Source organism: Octopus bimaculoides, chromosome 6 (genome assembly GCF_046866305.1).
Source record: "Octopus bimaculoides isolate indiv1 chromosome 6, ASM4686630v1, whole genome shotgun sequence".
Taxonomy (NCBI): domain Eukaryota; kingdom Metazoa; phylum Mollusca; class Cephalopoda; order Octopoda; family Octopodidae; genus Octopus; species Octopus bimaculoides.
In genome coordinates, this window is record NC_142933.1 from 74005474 (window position 1) to 74023664 (window position 18191).

At 42.0% G+C, this 18191-nt stretch overlaps 1 protein-coding gene across 1 annotated transcript in view; it reads left to right on the forward strand.

Annotated features, from left to right (window-relative positions):
* Positions 1-17151, forward strand: part of LOC149135253 (uncharacterized) — a 39007-nt gene extending 21856 nt beyond the window's left edge. The window contains exon 3 of the mRNA XM_089353484.1: positions 17008-17151. Within this exon, the coding sequence (XP_089209610.1) occupies positions 17008-17097 (90 nt within the window). The 3' untranslated portion in view covers positions 17098-17151. The remainder of the gene's footprint in view (positions 1-17007) is intronic.
* Positions 17152-18191: the final 1040 nt, after the last annotated feature.

Consider the following 18191-nt stretch of genomic DNA (forward strand, 5'->3'; position numbering starts at 1 on the left):
CACTACTATCGACGTCCAAGACCACCAACTTACCTTCCGGATCCAGGAAGACTGCCCTTATTTTCAAGTCTAGGCCTTTCCGAAATAGCACCGCAGTACCTCCACCGCCCGCTCCCGGCCGACACGGAGATAGGAAAATCTCGTACCCGCCAAAAAGGGCTGCGAGTTCCTGCGGGTTGGAGAGCCTGGTTTCGCTAATGGCTGCTAAATCTACACTGTAAGACCTCAGGTCGTTCAACAGGTGACCTTGTTTCCAAGGCGACCCGAGGCCTCTCACATTTATGCTTCCGATTCTGAGAATTACCATGTTTTTTTTAAAAAAGGAAAGTATTAGAGGAGAAAAGGCTCTACTTACTGTTTTCTGGTGGGGTGGCTCCCCTATGTTTTCGTGTGGGTGTCTCCACTAAATTCTGATAAAGGCTTTGGGAGAAGCTTCTCCCTAGCGACCCAACATCATTCGGAAACTTTTCTTTTATTTTATTATAGTTTTCTTGGGTTATTTTTAGTGTGAGTATGTGTGCTGGTGGTGCGTTGTGTAGGGGTATAATGAAATTTGTGGTGTTTGCATTTGTACTGGAAAACCTCTCAATGGCAAATACCCAAAGAGAGCGAATAATGCAGATATTGACAAAGCCCTTACCCACCAATGGTTAATGGCCTCTGGCTTGAAATTAGAAACAGAGGGGTTTATCATAGCAGCCCAAGATCAATGCCTACCTAGAAAGAACTACCAGGCCAACATATTAAAGAACGGCAGCTCTCCATTATGTCGTATGTGCCAACAACAAAATGAGACCATCGATCATGTTGTCTCCATGCGCAGTCTGCTTGCGCCTACAGAGTATCTCAACAGGCATGATAGAGCTGCACAATATATTCACTGGGTAATATGCAAAAACCTGGACTTGCCCCATGATAAAAACTGGTGGGAATACAAACCACCCCCAGTACTTGAAAATGATCACATTGCACTCCTCTGGAACTTCACCATTCAAACTGACAGAAAGACGCAAATAGGCCAGACATCATACTGAAAGACTTCAGACAAAAATCATGCCTCCTCATTGATATGACTGTCCCAATCGATATAAACGTATCTGTCAAGACCTGCCAAAAACTGAGCAAATATAAAGATCTTGAAATAGAAATGAGCAAAATGTGGAATTTGAAGACGAAAACAATACCTATTGTCATAGGTGCCCTGGGAATGACAGCGAAACGGGCTGATTACTACCTACCTCAGATACCAGGAAACCCCAAAATGGCTGAAGTTCAAAAGATAGTGCTCATCGGAACTGCCCATATCCTACGTAAAATACTGTCTATGTAATCTCAAATTTTAAAGCAAACACATAATTTTCTTATGGTTTCTTAAACATTCACTTGAACAAAACTGTACAAATCCAAATATATGGTACCCTAGGCATAACACCTACATGAACTTCTAACTTGTCTCTTGAGGTCTCTGGGTGAGACTTGGATCCAACTTGTACATATGCAAAACAAAAGTCAAACATAAAATAATAATGATGATGATGATGCCAGGCTTACCATCCCTACAGGAAATGCAAAAAATCGTGTTAACTGGAACGACTCATGTACTGAGAAGAGCATTATCGCTGTGAAAACAACATCCATTCATGAATTTATTTATTTATTTATTATACATATTTCACCTGTGAATTTGCGTGTGTAAACTGGGAATGCATACAATGAGCTTCTCTGCCCTAGGTGTACGGAAAACACTCGGCGAGAAATGGAAGAAAATTTGAAGAATGAAGAAAAAAAAAACATAATAATAATAATAATTTCTTTTATTTGCAACACGGGCGAAGGATGAGGGGGGGGGGGCTACAGAGACAGACATAAAGTGTAGGAGTTTACATATAACAATGAAATGATGAAAAAAATTAAGTATACACGGTATACACTTAAAAAGAAGGGAGATATGCATAGCATACAAAGGTAAAGAAAAATGGGGGAGGATGATAGAGATGTGGCCCATCTGATACAGGAACGCCTCTAGGTATAATTGAGGAACCCCAATGCCCGAGATATCCCTGAAACCCTCGGAGCAAGTGCCCTCTCCATTTCCTTCTCTCCGACTCACAGGTCTACACTTAGAGAGGTACCATCCACTCTTACCATTTTCGCAACTTTCACCCACCTTTCAGTAAACACACTCGATGACAGCACTTCCCTCTCCACTCCCAGTTTCCTATTCAAGTGAACTTGAAGGAGTCATTGAAAGCTCTACCAAAGTGGAATGTACCTGTCCTCATGCCTTTCAGCCTTGTCCACCAAACAACCTCTTTCGCCACAGCCACCAGGCAAAGGAAAACTGCCTTGCCTACTCGATTGCAGAAGGGCAGCAGTGCGATCATCACTAGACTCGCTCGACAGACGGATCTGCCCCACACGTGACAGCAGCTGTTCAATATAACCCCACAAGTCAGCAATGCCCGGACACTGAACGAGGGCATGTAAAACGATCTCGTCACTCTGTGTGCGCCTCGGATAAGTCTGTCTGACAGCACATCCGTGCCTGTAGAGTTAATCTCGAACCGGTAGCGCCCCACCACTCCGGTAGCACTGCCAGGCCAAAGACATCTGGAAATTATCCATGACAGTTCCCGACCGAAATGTCTTCTGGAAAAGCCTATCCAGTTCGTTCTCGTCGGTGCCCAGAGTACCCCCGAAAACGTCGTCGCACTCCCCCGATACTAATCCTCTCTAGAGGGTTGTGAGCGCCTGACTACATTCTAGGTGCCAGGTGCCCAGTCTCAGTCTTTTCTTCACCCAGGACTGCAGTTCCGTCAAAGAGACAAGCTGCGGAAAAACGAGCCTCACAAACGGCTCCCACACACGCTCACCGTCCAGATATCGTTGCAGGTGGAGTAACTTGAGAGCGTGACTGCGCATTACGCGCCACGACATACCTAATCCACCACTCAGAGGATGCTGGCAACAGACTGACTGCTTGACCACTGGAACGCGTCCCTTCCATAAGAATTTAAATAAGAGATGCCCCAACTTGGTCAAGCAGTAACCGGGACAAAAGACGACGATCAGGCGATAAATGATAACGGAGGCGATCTAAGCATTCGCCACCTCTGCCCGACCTTTCAGGGACAGCTTTCTTTCAGCTTATTTCCGGGTAAGACTGGCCACTATGTTCACCACCTCGTCCCAGTTCTTATCAACTTGGAGGGCGGGACTAAATCAAACCACAAGGATTTTAATTGGTCCGTCAGTCCAGCGTCCCACGACGCCGTCCGATGGCATCGTCCTGCCTCTCCGAGAGCCCAACCGCAAACCAACCGAGTTGTCGGCGTTGATTTTAGCCATGCAACCGACTCATATTCCTTTAGGATGGTGTCGACCGTCTCCACTTCAGAAGCGTCCGACACCATGACGGTGACGTCGTCCGTGTATGCTGACACTGCCCTTCCTTGTTCCAGTTCGAAAGGGATGCCCCTTAGCTGTTCCAACTTCCACAACAGTGGCCCGAGTGCCAATGCGTAAAGAAGAGGCAATAGCGGGCATCCACTGAACAGGTGCCGCTGTGAATTGCAGCAATCCGGCCTCTGAAAACGGGTCCGAAACCGTCTGCTTTCAGGACGGCTTCCTAGTAGCGATAGTCGACTCCATCGAATGCTTTTGATTGATCCAAATGGATCGGAGTACCTTCGATGCCATCTATGATACCCTCTTTATGATGTATCGCATAAGGTGGAGGTTGTCGTGGATAGACCTGCTCGGGATTGCGCACACTTGTGCTTCTCCGACCAGGCCACCGATGACAAGCGCCAACTTTTCACTAACACCTTGGTCAAAATCTTGAACTCTGTGTTGAGCAGAACTATGGGCCGAAAATTCTTTAGTACATCCCGCTGTCGGCATCCTTCCTCAACAGTGTCACCACACCTTTGCTAACAACACTAGTAATTCTGCTGTTCTGTTGCCAGTTGCAGTAGACGTCTGCCAAATGGTGGCCAAACAAATCTAGCATGAATACATAGAATTCGCAGGGCAGACCATCCAAACCAGATGATCTGCGACTTGCAATCACTCATTGCCTCCCAAATTTCACCGGCTGTTATCGGCCTTTCGCATAACCTCGCGTCAGCTGCCGAAAGCCGCGGCAAGCCGTCTAGGTATCGTCCAGTACCGTCGTCGACCCATCACCCTCTCCAAACAGTTGCGCGAAGGGATGCTGAAAGGCCGCACACATCTGCTCGGAGTCGCGTAGCACTCACCCATTCCGGTCCATCAAAGACCTGACCGTGGTTTTGTTTCCACGTCGCCTCTCCACCGTTCGAGCTCATTGGACAGCTTTAGTTCCTTCCAGTTTGAGCGCACGGGCCTTAGTTCTAACAACGCATCCTTCGTGTTTCGCTTCGAAGAAATTATCAAGGGTCATTCTCGTCGCTAACACATTGGTCGCAATGCCCTTATTAATCGCCGCTTCTAATTTTTTTAACTAGTTCACCCTCTAATCTATTCATTTCTATTGTTAACTCTTTTCTAAACGCTATCGATTTTGCTCTAATGGCCCTCTTCAGAGCGACCCACCACCGGTTGTTGACGACTGCCCCCGTCAACAGTTGCTTAGCTAGTTCACTAATCCGACCCCAGTAGTCTTTACGAGCCGGAAAGGACACGTTTAAGTTCCACTAACCGGGTCCCTGTCTACGAGTCCTATCTAACTCGACTGTGCATCCGACCAATTTAAATTGCGAACAACCTACACTATCACTTTCCTCTGACTTAACAAATACTCTATCTAGATACGATCTGGATGACCTATTGTGATTGTTCCATGTCCATACTGACATATCAGGGGTATGTTTTTGCATCCCCTTCTTCTGTGCACTAGCCCTACTCAGTCTCTCCGTGCGTCCAAAATCTCATTCCATTCACCTAGTAGTACCAAACTGCGCGACGTTCCCAAGAAAGTTTCTAGACGCCTGAAGAATTCTGGCCTTCCAGCTCCTATCGAGGCATAGACGACCACCAGTCTAAGAGCGCCACTTTTACTACCATTCATATCTAATACCACCAACCTGCCACCCGGGTCCAAGAAGATTGCCTTTACTTCGAGATCTAAGGGGTTTTGAAATAGCATCGCTTCCCCGCTGCCCGCTCCTGAGAGAGACCACATGATGAGAATATCTTATAGTCATCGAAAATAGGCGCTAATGCTTGCACATTAGAAATCCTTGTCTCACTAATTGCAACCACATCTAAATCAAGCGACTTGAGGTTGTTTAGCAAGTGACCTTGTTTCGAAGCTGACCCCAGGCCACAGAACATTCACACACCCTACTTTGAAAACGACCATGTTTATCGCAGAAACAAAATGGACAAAGGTCACTTAGATTTTGAGAGAGGCGGTTGATTCAGCTGCCTCGTCTGATGCATTATCATTAATGAAGGGCCTTCCTAAAGTCCTCTTATCCAGCTTTAGCCTAAAAGGCCCAATGTCTTTTGGCTATTTTTTAAAGTTCTAGTTGAGTGTTTGTGTCCGTTTTTATCAGCTGTATGTCATGGGAACTTTTCGACAGAAGTTCATTGAACCCTAGTCCTTTTGCATGAATGTTTGTGTTTTTCCCTACTTCCTGCATCAGCTCGCTGTTACTCTTGCGAACGACTGTGAAGTTGATGAGGCGTTCCGGTTCTCTAGTAAGTTGTATGAGTTGTTCTTATGATTGTTGTTTCTCTTTGTATATTTGTTTTTGTATCGGTGCTTTTTGTAGCTGTAGTTGAATGAGTTTGCATTGCTTTTGTTGTTGAGATTTGGGTATGTTTGTCGGTGTTGTTAGTGTAGCTGATGGATTATTTGAATTTTCCTCGTCCCGTCTTTTCACTTTCAGCTTATGACGGCCTTTTTTGGAACTACTTTTTCGCTTTTCCCCAACACGTCCTTCTTAGGGGATTCAGTTCCTCTTTGTTGCACGGTAAGGTTTCTGAATCGCCCGTATCAGGAGTATATGGTGTATCTATGTCGCCTGCCTGTAGGGATGGTCGGGCGTTACTTGTTTCCACCGCTACAGTTGTTCGTGTTGCTGTCGTTGCCAAATCGACTCTATTTGTGATATTCATATCGCTGACCGAAGTAGCCAAGCTGTACTGCTTATTTGTCTCTCCTGTCAAAGCTCTACTGTTGTTGTTGCTGCTGCTGCTACAGTTGTTTTTATTGTTGTTCGTAGTGGTAGTGGCAGAGTGGTGACGGTGGTGGTGTCGGAGTTGTTTTTCTTGTTGTTTATGATTGGGATGGTGATCTTGTTTTGCCTGCCTGCTTGTCTAGTAGTCACACCAACAGGCGAAGAACTCATCCTCTCTCATTTTTATAACAAGACACTCCTCTGTCTCTCCCCATCTCTCATCGACGATTGAAACTCTCTTGAAACTATTTGTTGCTGCCATTGAGCAAACTTCTAAATTTTTCCACGTGGAATGAAAAATGGAATAAATTCGATAAGTCTCCCAAGAAATAGGGGGACTTTTAACAAAAAAGGAACTGATCAGCAGAAGAAGGATCCCTTATTCTCCACCCTAGTTGAAAATGACAGGAAAGGACCGCTATTTTCCGGAGAAAACTGACGATTTTCAAAAACAAAATGCGGAACCGAGGTCAAGCGTGGCTTCCACGATTGACAGCAGCAACAACAACAATAATAATAATAATTAATTCGTTTTATTGGCCACAAGGGCTAATATCAATTAAAAACATATAAGGACAAAGACAGGACGAAGGTTACAAAAGGTTTTGTCCGAAAAAGTAGGAAAGTTCGTCTAAACAGAGGAAGAAAACGGAGAAAGTTATTATAAATAAATAGATAAATAAATAAGTAGAACTCCCAAAGGGGGAGGCGCTTCGAAAAAGGAAAGGTTACACGTGGAAAAACCCATAAAACCACGGGAGCCTGGTCAGAAAAAATAAGAAAGGGGTATAGAGCCCTTTCTCCTTTTACATTACCTTTTTTTTTCTGCAGGTGTATTCTCAGAATCGGTCCGTTTATACTGGCCATTCTTCCAACAGTCACCCATCTTTCAACGAATTTGCTATGAGACAGCACTTCCCTCTCTACTCTCATCTTCCTTTTCAAGTGGAACTTGAAAAAGTTGATGAGGCCTTGGCCAAAGAGGAAAGTGTCTGTCTTTAGCCCTTTCAAACGGGTCCACCATATCACCTCTTTCGCTACAGCCACTAGGCATAGGAAAATTGCCTTGCCCTCCTGGTTAAAGGAGGTCGGCGGGTCAATTCTCACGATGGGTTCAGCTGATAGCCGGATCCGTCCTACACGTGACAGTAGCTGTTCGATATAGACCCACAGGTCAGCAATACTCGGGCACTGGACGAGTGCGTGCAGAACGGTTTCGTCTAATAATAATGATAATCTTTTCTACCATAGGCACAAGGCCTCGAATTTATGGTGAGGGGGATAGTCAATTACATCGTCTCCGTACATGACTGGTACTAATTTTATCAACCCTGAAAGGATCAAAGGTAAAGTCGACCATGGCGGAATTTGAACTCAGAACAGCGGCAGACGAAATACTGCTAAGCATTTCGCCCGGCGCGCTAACGATTCTGCCAGCTCGCCGCCTTAATAATAATAATAATGATGATTTCAATTTTGGTACAAGGTCAGCAATTTCGGGGAAGGTGTAAGTCGATTGCATCGACCCCAGTACTGAAATAGTACATAATTTATCGACCCTGAAAGGATGAAAGGCAAAGTCGACCGCGGCGGAATTTGAACTCAGATTGTAGCGGCAGACGAAATACTGGTAAGCATTTTGCCCGGCGAGCCAACAATTCTGCCAGCTTACCGTTTTAACAATAATAATAATAATAATGGTCGGATGCAGGACCAGGTAGTGGCTTTCATGGCTTCTCAACTTAACTGATTAGAAGTGTTATCATGTACATTGTTTTGTCTTGGTATAAAAGATGGGCTACAGCAAATCTTCTGCTAAATACCACAGATCTACTGGTCAGTTGTTTGACCTTAACCAGTTAAGCATGTCCCTTAGTAGCTGACGATGTGTGCATCTCTGATCACGAGCAGAAGTAGTGGGGGAACATCATAGCAATGTGTTGAGAGGAATTCTTTGGAGTTTGGATAATTCACCTCTGGAGACATGAGTGTTTCATTCAACATGTTAATCTTGATATGAGATCACCATGTTGCGCACATATGGTTGTGACGGGTAGTCATAATAGGTGTATTCGGCTTCGTATATTTTAACCCAGTGTCACTTTGTTGACATGCACTGCTCTTTCATTCTATAATAATACGGGAATTAATCAACTGTATATGTGACATGTTTATAGATTTACATAAAAAAAAATGTCCAGATTTTCCCAAGGGAATAATAGAAAAACTTAAAATCTTGTCTACTAAGTTGTTGTCAACCGTTTAAGTTTTAAAATGTTGTTGTACTAAATGTTTTCGGTCTAGTGAAAGGTTTTTCATATTTGTATACTTAAACGTGTGAGTTTCATATTTCCATACTTAAACGTGTGAATGGAGGCCTGTGATGACTAGCAAGTGACATTGAAATACACTGACACACCTACTACTCATACATGCATACATACATACATACATACACAAAGAATACACATGCATGCATTCATAAGAACAAAATAGTTTTTCATTGTACAAAGAAAAATGTGGTTTGTCCACGATTGGCAATTGACCTTCTTTAGCGAGTGAAAAACTTGCGGATCTATTTAATTTCAGTCACAGAATTTTTATCTAATTTTTTTTAACTAAACAGTTTGAAACTTTGAATATTGGTTAAATGTGTCACGTAGAACACGGTTTACTCTTAACGTTTTTGACAAAATTTTGTATTTTAGAAGTTATTTCGTGTTAAAGTTGTCGCGTTTGGGTAAATTTAACCAATCAATGACTTGTATTCAGAAGAAGAAAGTTACTGCTGTTTGCGAAAGGGTCTCCTCCAGAATGTCATCACACTTGCCAGCCACTAACTCTCTATAGAAAGACGAGATGGAAAGCCCGCCGCACGCGTTGCCCGTTTGGTTGAGAAGCGTGAGGGCTTGACGGCACTCTGCTTGCTAAGCACCCAACTTAGGTCTGCGCTTGATCCAAGAATTCAATTCACTAAAGGAGTCGAACTGTGGGAAAACGAGTTTAACCAGGGGAGACCACACCCGTTTATCGTCTAGGTAGAGCTGGAGATGTCTCAGCCTCGGCGCATTTTCAGCCACGGCATGTCCAGCCCTCCACTTAGCGGCAATTGACAGCAAATAGAGTGTCTGAGCATCGGGACCCGGCCCTTCCACAAAAAGTAGTAAAGCAGGCGCTCCAAGTTAACAAGACACGAATCCGAGCAAGGCAAGGCTGTTAGGCGATAAATGATGACTGATGCGACGAACACATTCGCCACCTCTGCCCGCTCTTTCAGGGACGGTTTCCTCTCAGCCCATTTCTGGGTAAGATTAGCCACCCTGCTCGTTGCCTCAACCCAGTTTCTCTCTATCTGGAGGAGGTCTTGTTCGAACCAGACTCCGAGTAATTTCACCGGGTCGTTCGACCAGCATCCTACAATGATGTTGGGCGGCATTGACCTGCCTCACCAGGTGCCGAGGTGCAGGCCGACCAACTTTTCACGGTGTATTTTTATACCGGTTACCGCTTTCTAAACCATTATGGCACCACCTACTAGATGTAGGTGTTTGTCACAGGATACGATGTCGTCCGCATACGCTGACAGTCTCTTTTACCGAATCGGCAAGTTACGGGGACGTAAAGACAACACCGGTTGTCAAGCGATGATGGGAGGAGACAAGCACAGACACAAAGACACACACATTGATAAATACACACACACACACACACCAACACACACACACACACATACACATACGACGGGCTTCTTTCAGTTTCAGTCAACCAAATCCACCCACAAGGCTTTGATCGGTCCGAGCGTATAATAGAAGCCACTTGCCGAAGGTACCACGTAGCGGAACTGAACTTGAAACGATATGGTTGGGAAGCCAGCGTCTTAACACACAGCCACGCCTGCGTCTATGTCTATGTCTATATATATATATATATATATATATATATATATATATATATATATATATATATATATATATATATATATATATATATATATATATATATATATATATATATATGTATGTATGTATGTATGTATGTATGTATGTATAAAATTATTACAGTTCTATATTTAAGAGATGAGGAATTATGTACATTATTTACATTTGACGGATATTTGTTCTTATTTTTCGATATTATTATTATTATTATTATTATTATTATTATTATTATTATTATTATTATTATTATTATTATTATTATTCAGGTCACTGTCTGGAATCGAACTCGGAATCTTGGGGTTAATAACCCAGCTCTTAACCACGGGCATATGGCGTAGTGGTTAAGAGAGCGGGCTACTAACCCCAAGATTCCGAGTTCGATTCCAGGCAGTGACCTGAATAATAATAATAATAATAATAATAATAATAATAACATCGAAAAATACCTTAGGAATGAGAACCCAGGTTCGAAATTTCCCCAAGATACCTGATGAAGGCTGGAGGATATATCAACCGAAACGTTGTGTTAACAACAAACAAGATGAGGACAAATATCCGTCAAATGTAAATAATATAAAATTATTATTCTTAAACAAGAATGTTGTTGACAGTAGCTTCCAAGTTTCGGCCAGCTAAGCTTTCGCCGGAATGACCTATACATATACATGCGCATAGACAAACTCACATATGCATAATGTATGTGTGCATAGAGGGAGGGAGGGAGGGAGAGAGAGAAGTCATGGAGAAAATGTTAAAGAGGCAGAAGGAAGCAGACAGAGATAGAAAGGAAAAGAGGATGAACATGATGGTTGTACTTGCAAACCTTGTTACTTTCGCCATTAAATATACACCTAACCATTGATTAGTTCCTTTGAAACCCTAACCAATGAAACTAACGTTCACCAAATGCAATGTAAATAATTAACTTAAAATGTTTTTATTTTGAAAAATTATTACAGAATAAAATATTGTACAAGCAACTTTTATACGAAGAAAATGAAGAAACATGACAAAATGTACTTAAAAGCTATGTAAATCGATTTACTAATTAATTATGTATTCACATGAACTACCACTGAATATCTGTAACCAGAGAAACCCCTGTAAACAGGAAGCACCTTGCAATCATTAATTGCACACAGAACGAAGCAACGTATTGGTTAGTTTCCTTAGAAACAAAGGAAGGCGTGATTTGTGCATTAATATTAACGAACATGCAAAGTAGCCTCTCAATGTCTTAAAAAAAAAAAGACAGCAGGTTGTCTTAATTGGTTTCAAAAATAGAACTGTATCCATCAATGCTGACCTAGAGTTAAACAACTTCAACAACAATAAATATGTCTGTTAAAACAGCCATACTTATTTTTATGAAATCACTACGTTTCATTTGTTACTAAGCATAAATCTTATTCTCGCTAAATAGTTATGACAAAAATTCAGAATTAATTCTCCTGCTCAAATTGAAAGTTACACTTTGTTATGCAATAAACAGAGCAAACTTTCAATTCTGCCATTACCAAAATAGTAACGAAAACAATAACAAAAAGCGATAACAACGCTAGCGAGAACACTGCTACCTCTATCACCACCACCATTGGCAACAGAAAACCCACCATCACCAATATCATTAACGAAAATAACAAGAACAAGGAAAACAGACCATGCAAATCGGCTGTTAGGGGTTTCACCGATGCGAAGAGGCAAATAAACGAAGAAATATTTATATATGAAAATGAATTTAAAAGTGCAAAATGTATGCACATTGTACGGAAGAAATGTGACACTGAATGTCCTTAGATCTGTCAGGCAAGAAAATAATTTGCGGACAGATCTTTACAAAAGAAGTGGAGCAAAATGTAGAAGAGTAGAGTAGCCAACAAACCAGCAGGTAAAAAATGTCTGCGACCAGTCTGGAAGGGCGAAACTTATATAGCCAGGGAAGGGGAAAATACGGAACTGTCGAATTGAGGTTCACCTCAGAGGAAGACGCCAAAAATCACTCAACCATCACCTTAACAAATGACGAACTCATCCTGATCGCCATTTACCTTGGCCGAAGGATGTTTAAGGTAAGAATATTTAATATACCACCAGAAATCAACACCTGCTGGTTGGTGGCAACGGTTGTCTGACATAGGAAAAAACCAGTATTCTGCAGATACAAAGAATGCAGAAGAACATGTTAGGACAGGATACGCAGTTGTTAATACAGATGGATCAGCTAAGCGTCGAGGCCATCTCAGACTTCATTACCCTTCCAGATGGCACAAAGCTTTACGTGTCTGTTGACGGTGGAAGGACGTGGTGTCACCCGTGAAGGAAAGTAAATCACCACAAAACCTTTTGCCCGTAGCAAAGGAAACCAACACTTCCGTCCAAACCGTCGCCCCTCCCACAACAACAACAACACTAACAACAGCAAAAACAGCAGCAACACCAACAGACTCAGGTGACATCACCGAAAACAGCAGCAACAACAATTATTGGAGCATTTATAGTAGCAGCACCACCGGCAATAATAACAGCAACAGCATTAGAACCCCACCTACCAAATAGAAACAGCTACTTCAACCAAACACCAAAAACCTCCCCCAAGATGTACCCGTTCCCTCTTTGAACCACTCAGACATGTCTAGTAATGAAGAGAACAGTGACGAGCCTAAATAGCAAACGGTCACTAAGGCAAAGAAAAGAGACGTAAAAAACACACCAACACAAAGAACTGGAAGATTCAAACAAATGGGACGATGCTTTTGTACAACAATGCTCAAACATCACCCACCAAACAAACAAAAAACACAGCTATACTAACATCACCAACACCATCTCCGTGGCAACCATTATCACAAACACGACCATTATCAGCACAATCTAATTTACACGCACAACAGCTTGGTCACAAATCCCAACACGAACACAACTTAAAAATCAACAGCTACACAGCCATAAACACGACCAATAAAGTATTCATACAGCCATCACTCAGAGCAATTTCATCACACTGACAACCAACATCCCTACACACATGAAAATCATACAAATACAACAAAACACATATGACACTTTAAAAAACAAATACCCTGATAGGGTAGGAAATTTTACAAAAAACCTTAACAGAAGTCTTTTCAAAGAACTGTTTGTGGAATCGCCCACACCTATCCAGAGGACAAAACACCTATTCCTCGTCTCTCACAAAACTACGATAAATAGCTTTCTCTCCTCTTTGCCCAATTTATTGCTGAACATGACCACGCTCCGAATAGGCAGTACAAATATACGTAGCCTGAAACCACCTTGGAAACAGTGCAACTTACTCAATAAGTTTAGATGTCGTGGCTGTCAGTGAAACTAAACTATCCGACCGACGAGTTTTTTTAAAACTATTTTGGGTGGAGACGAAATATACTTATTTCCATGTCAACCGGGAATGGGGATGGAACTGCGATATGTGTTCCGGAGAAGTTTGGATCTCCTAGACACAGAAGGTAAATTGTTGTTCCTTGATGTGAACAGTAGCGACGGGGATGCTTACAGCCAGGTGGCTGTTCATGGTCTGATAGGGGAAGGATAACCGGATTTCTTCAGACGTCTGAAAGTTTTCCTGGGGATGTCTCTACTTTTATGCCAATGGCCAACTGGAACGCTATTATGGATGCATGCTTAAACTGTGTGAAGTTAGCTGTTAGAGCGGAGTGCAAAAGCCTCGCAAACCTGCTCAGACATTTTCAACTGTCTGACAGGTATCGACTGAATTTCCCAAATATATCAATGTGAGCATGGACGAACCGCATCGTGTCATCTAGGTCGTATCTAGATATAGAATTCTGTAGGCCAATAGAGAAAGATAGTATAAGCTGTCCACTTTTTAAAATCATCGGCTACACAGGCCACAAATTTGTGATCTGCACCGTTGACCTAGATGAACTTTGCAAGCAGAGACCCGGTTACTGGAAGCTGAGCGCATCACTCCCCGACGTACCAAACTTACAGAGTCCGGATTAGCGAATTAGTTAAGCAGGCGTTGACGAGAGGGGGGAATCGTCAAGAACAAAGGGTAATTAGAGTAGAATAAATTAGGTTTAGTAAGGTATTAGCGTTAGAAAGAAATAGAATAGAGGGAGACCTGTAGAGAAACTTAGAAGCTCTTCAGAAAGGTAGTGCAACCGACGTGCTGGCAGCGAGACTGATCCTGGACCAATTCTTCAACACTAAGCATAAAAGATGCATTGTCAGAACTAAGGCGCGTGCTCTAAGAAACGAGGGAACGAAAGTCGCTCGACGAGCCCGAGTGCAACGTGGTAACAAAGCCACAATTCCGTTTTTGGTGGACCAAACTGGGTGAAATGTACTCGAGCCCGAGCAGATATATGCGGCATTTCAACAGCACCTCGCCCAACTGCTTGGGGTGAATGGTAGCCCGGAACGCAGGATGGATCTTAGAGCCTATCCTGACGGCATGCTACGACTCTAGACCAGGGGTAGAGCGTTACGAAATGCCGATAACTGCAGTAGGAATACGATGATGGGCTGAATGGGGCCGGGGAAATCGTCTAGTTTGGATTGTCTGCTCTATGAGCTTTACGTTTATACACCTGACTTGTTTGGTGGCCTCTTAGCAGATATCTACAGCAACTTGCAACAGAACGGGGGAATTCCTAATTTTGTGAGTCGAGGTGTGGTAGCACTGCTGAGAAAGGACCCAAACAAGAGGCATCAGATAAAAAAAAATTAGGCTCATAATCCTGCTGAACGCACATTTCAAAAATTAGCCAAGGTGTTAGCAAAGAGGTTGGCGCTTGTCGATGAACTGATTGATGATGCACAAGCATACTCCATCCCAAACATTCACGACAATGTTTACTTCATGCGATATATCACAGACAGAGTGAGTAAAGAGGTTGGCATGGGTGGGGGTCTGGTTAACTTGGATCGATGTAAATCTTCGATAGGGCCGACCACCAATACTTGGCGGTTGTTTGCAGTCCCATTTTCCGAGGCTGGATCGTTGCAATGTACAGCGACATCTGCTCGGTAGTTCGGGTGAATGGTTATCTATAGGAGCCATTGAACACCATGCGCTCGGTCCGTTAGGGGTGTCTCTTCTCGTCTCTTAGAGTATGTACTGCTTCTACAGACACTACTTCGGAAAGGTTTTGGGCGTTGAGAGGTACCCCGTGCGAACTAGTACGTAGGAGGAAAACCGCATCGGCAAATGCAGACGACGTTACCGGCATAGTATCGAGCACAGGCATATAGACCTGGTCTGCACTGCTCTTAAAGAATACGAGTCAGTAACAGGAACCAATATTAACGAAGAAAAGTTAGTGGGCCTGCAGCTCAGCACCTGGAGAGGTAGATCCAATAACGTCTTGGGACGCTGGACGGAGGGAGGGTCTGGTGAAATTTCTCTTAATCTGGTTTAGTTTGAATCTCCAGGTGGAGAGGAACTGAGACGGGCAGAGTGGTCAATCTCACTCAGAAGTATGATGTGAGAAAGCTGACTCTGAAAGGTCGGGTGGAGATGGCGAATGCTTATATCACATCCGTCATATACTACGAAGCCCAGTATACCCATTATGACTGTATGATAAGGGTACACTAGACATATGCATCACAACCATATGGGCACGACATGGTGATCTCATATCAATATGAACAGTTCATGACCTTGCAGGTGGAGCCCAGTTAGAATTTTCTTCAGGTTGAGTAACTCATTCCACTCAAATGGTCCTTAAATAAGGGTTGTTTACGGATGTTGAACAAAACACCCATGTTTCCAGAGGTGAATTACTCAAACTCCAAAGAATTCCTCTTAACACATTTCTATGATGCTGCCTCATTGCTTCTGCATGTGATCAGAGATGAACATATAGTTAGCCACCAAGTGACATGCTCAACTGGTTACGGTTAAACAACTGACAAGCAAGTCTGAAGTAGTGAGCAGAATATTTGTTTTAGTCCATCTTTTATTCTAAGACAAAACAGGTACATGATAACATTCCCAATCAGTTAAGATCAGAAACCACGAGAGCCATTGCTTGATACTGCATCAGCACATTTTTTGAAAGGTGGTTTCAGTCGGCTACGGAAGTTGAACCTGTACATCTCAGACACCAGTTGAATACTCTATTAAGTTAAACGGCCTGCTGACTTATTATTATTGTTGTTGTTGTTACAAGCAGAATCGTTAGCACACCGGGCAAAATACTTAATGTTATTTTACCTGTCTTTATGTTCTGAGTTCAAATTTCGCAGAGGTCGACTTTGTCTTTCATCCTTCTGAGGTCGATAAAATAAGTACTAGTCAAGTACTGGAGTCGATGTGATCGACCATCACCCTCTTCTCAAATTCCAGGCCTTGTGCCAAAAGTAGAAAGTATTCTTATTATTATTATTATTATTGTTATTGTTATTGTTATTGTTATTGTTAATAATAATAATAATAATAATAATAATAATAATAATAATAATAATAATAATAATAGTAATAGTAATAGTAATAATAATAATAATAATAATAATAATAATAATAATAATAATAATAATAATAATAATGATGATGATGATGATGATGATGCTCTGAGCTGGCAGAATCGTTAGCACGCCGAGTGAAATGCTTAGCGGTTTTTTGTCAGTCTTCACGTTCTGAGTTCAAATGCCGCCGAGGTCGACTTTGCCTTTCATTCCGCCAGGATCGATAAAATAAATACCAGTTGAGTACTGGGATCGATGTAATTGGTTATGTCTCTCCCCCAAATTTCAGATCTTGTGCCTATAGTAGAAAGGATTATTACTATTATTTGTCGTATTATCATTATTATTGATATTGTTATTGCCATTTTAACTATATTCTTTTTATAAAATGCTAATTTTGTTGTTTTTCTTCTTCCTGTTAATTTCAGACATTAAATATAAAGAACCTTTCAAAAAATATGAGCTGTTTCAAAGAGAGAAGATTTTTGGAGATCTATCCAGCATTCCAGGTGGTATGATAGCTTTAAAGGAATTAAACCTAATACTCTGATAATAAACTGGTACAACTTTTACTTTGTTGCAGGGCATCCTTATATTTTTTTGATATCTCTACTTTTAACGAGCGTATTTCGAAATGTTTTATACTTTGTTTTGCCATGTTTTTGTCTAAAGGCACAGCGATGTTTATTATGAGGCATTCTCTTTTTTATGTCATATATTGGTGCCTAGTCTACAGTGTTCAAATGTTCTGCCTATCTGGATATCAAAGCCCCATAGAATTTTTGCTTACCAGGTTCACTTACAGCTTTTTCTAATACATGATTGTATTACTTGTCTGAATTGTGGCATCCATATTTTTTTACAATGTAACGGTGTAAGTTGAGACAAACTTTATCATGACAACGTTCGTATTCTTTCAACCTGCTACATATGCTAAATTTTCTTTATAACATGGAGAATACTGAACTAGTATTTAGAGCTTGGTGTTTAGCTCCCACATCAACAAACACTTAGCTTTTCTTTTTAAATTCCCACTCATGAGGCACCAAAAATGTAAATCTTCACCACAGTGACACCAAGAAAGTGAAAAGTCATGATACGTCGTAAGTCCTGGTCTTTTGCATTCTTGGCACCTCAGTGGACCTGTTTATAATACCAAATTTCTGCCAGTGCTTCCGTTTCTTTCTCACAAATTATCCTGCTTTTATATGCCTTCTTCCCTTCAAGTTCAGCATACACAAGTTCTGGTTCAATCGCATTATATTTATGCAATTCTTTTTTTCCTTTCTGACCTGGGCCTATGGAAATCTTTCAGAAATCCTTGACATAGGTTGAACAGGTTGACAGGATCCAACAGGCCAGCAGAGTGTGTGGAGCCCCAATAACAATTTTGGCATGGTGTCTACAATTGGATATCCTGCTAATACCAACCACTGTGTACTAGATTTTTTTATGTCACTAGCACTAGTGAAGTGTAACTCATCAGATTAATATAAAATTGTTTTTATTATAACTGGACATGAAAACAAACTTTTCTATATGTATTTATGTATGTATGTATGTATGTATGTATGTGTGTGTGTTTGCATGTGTGCGTGTGCGTGTGTAAAGA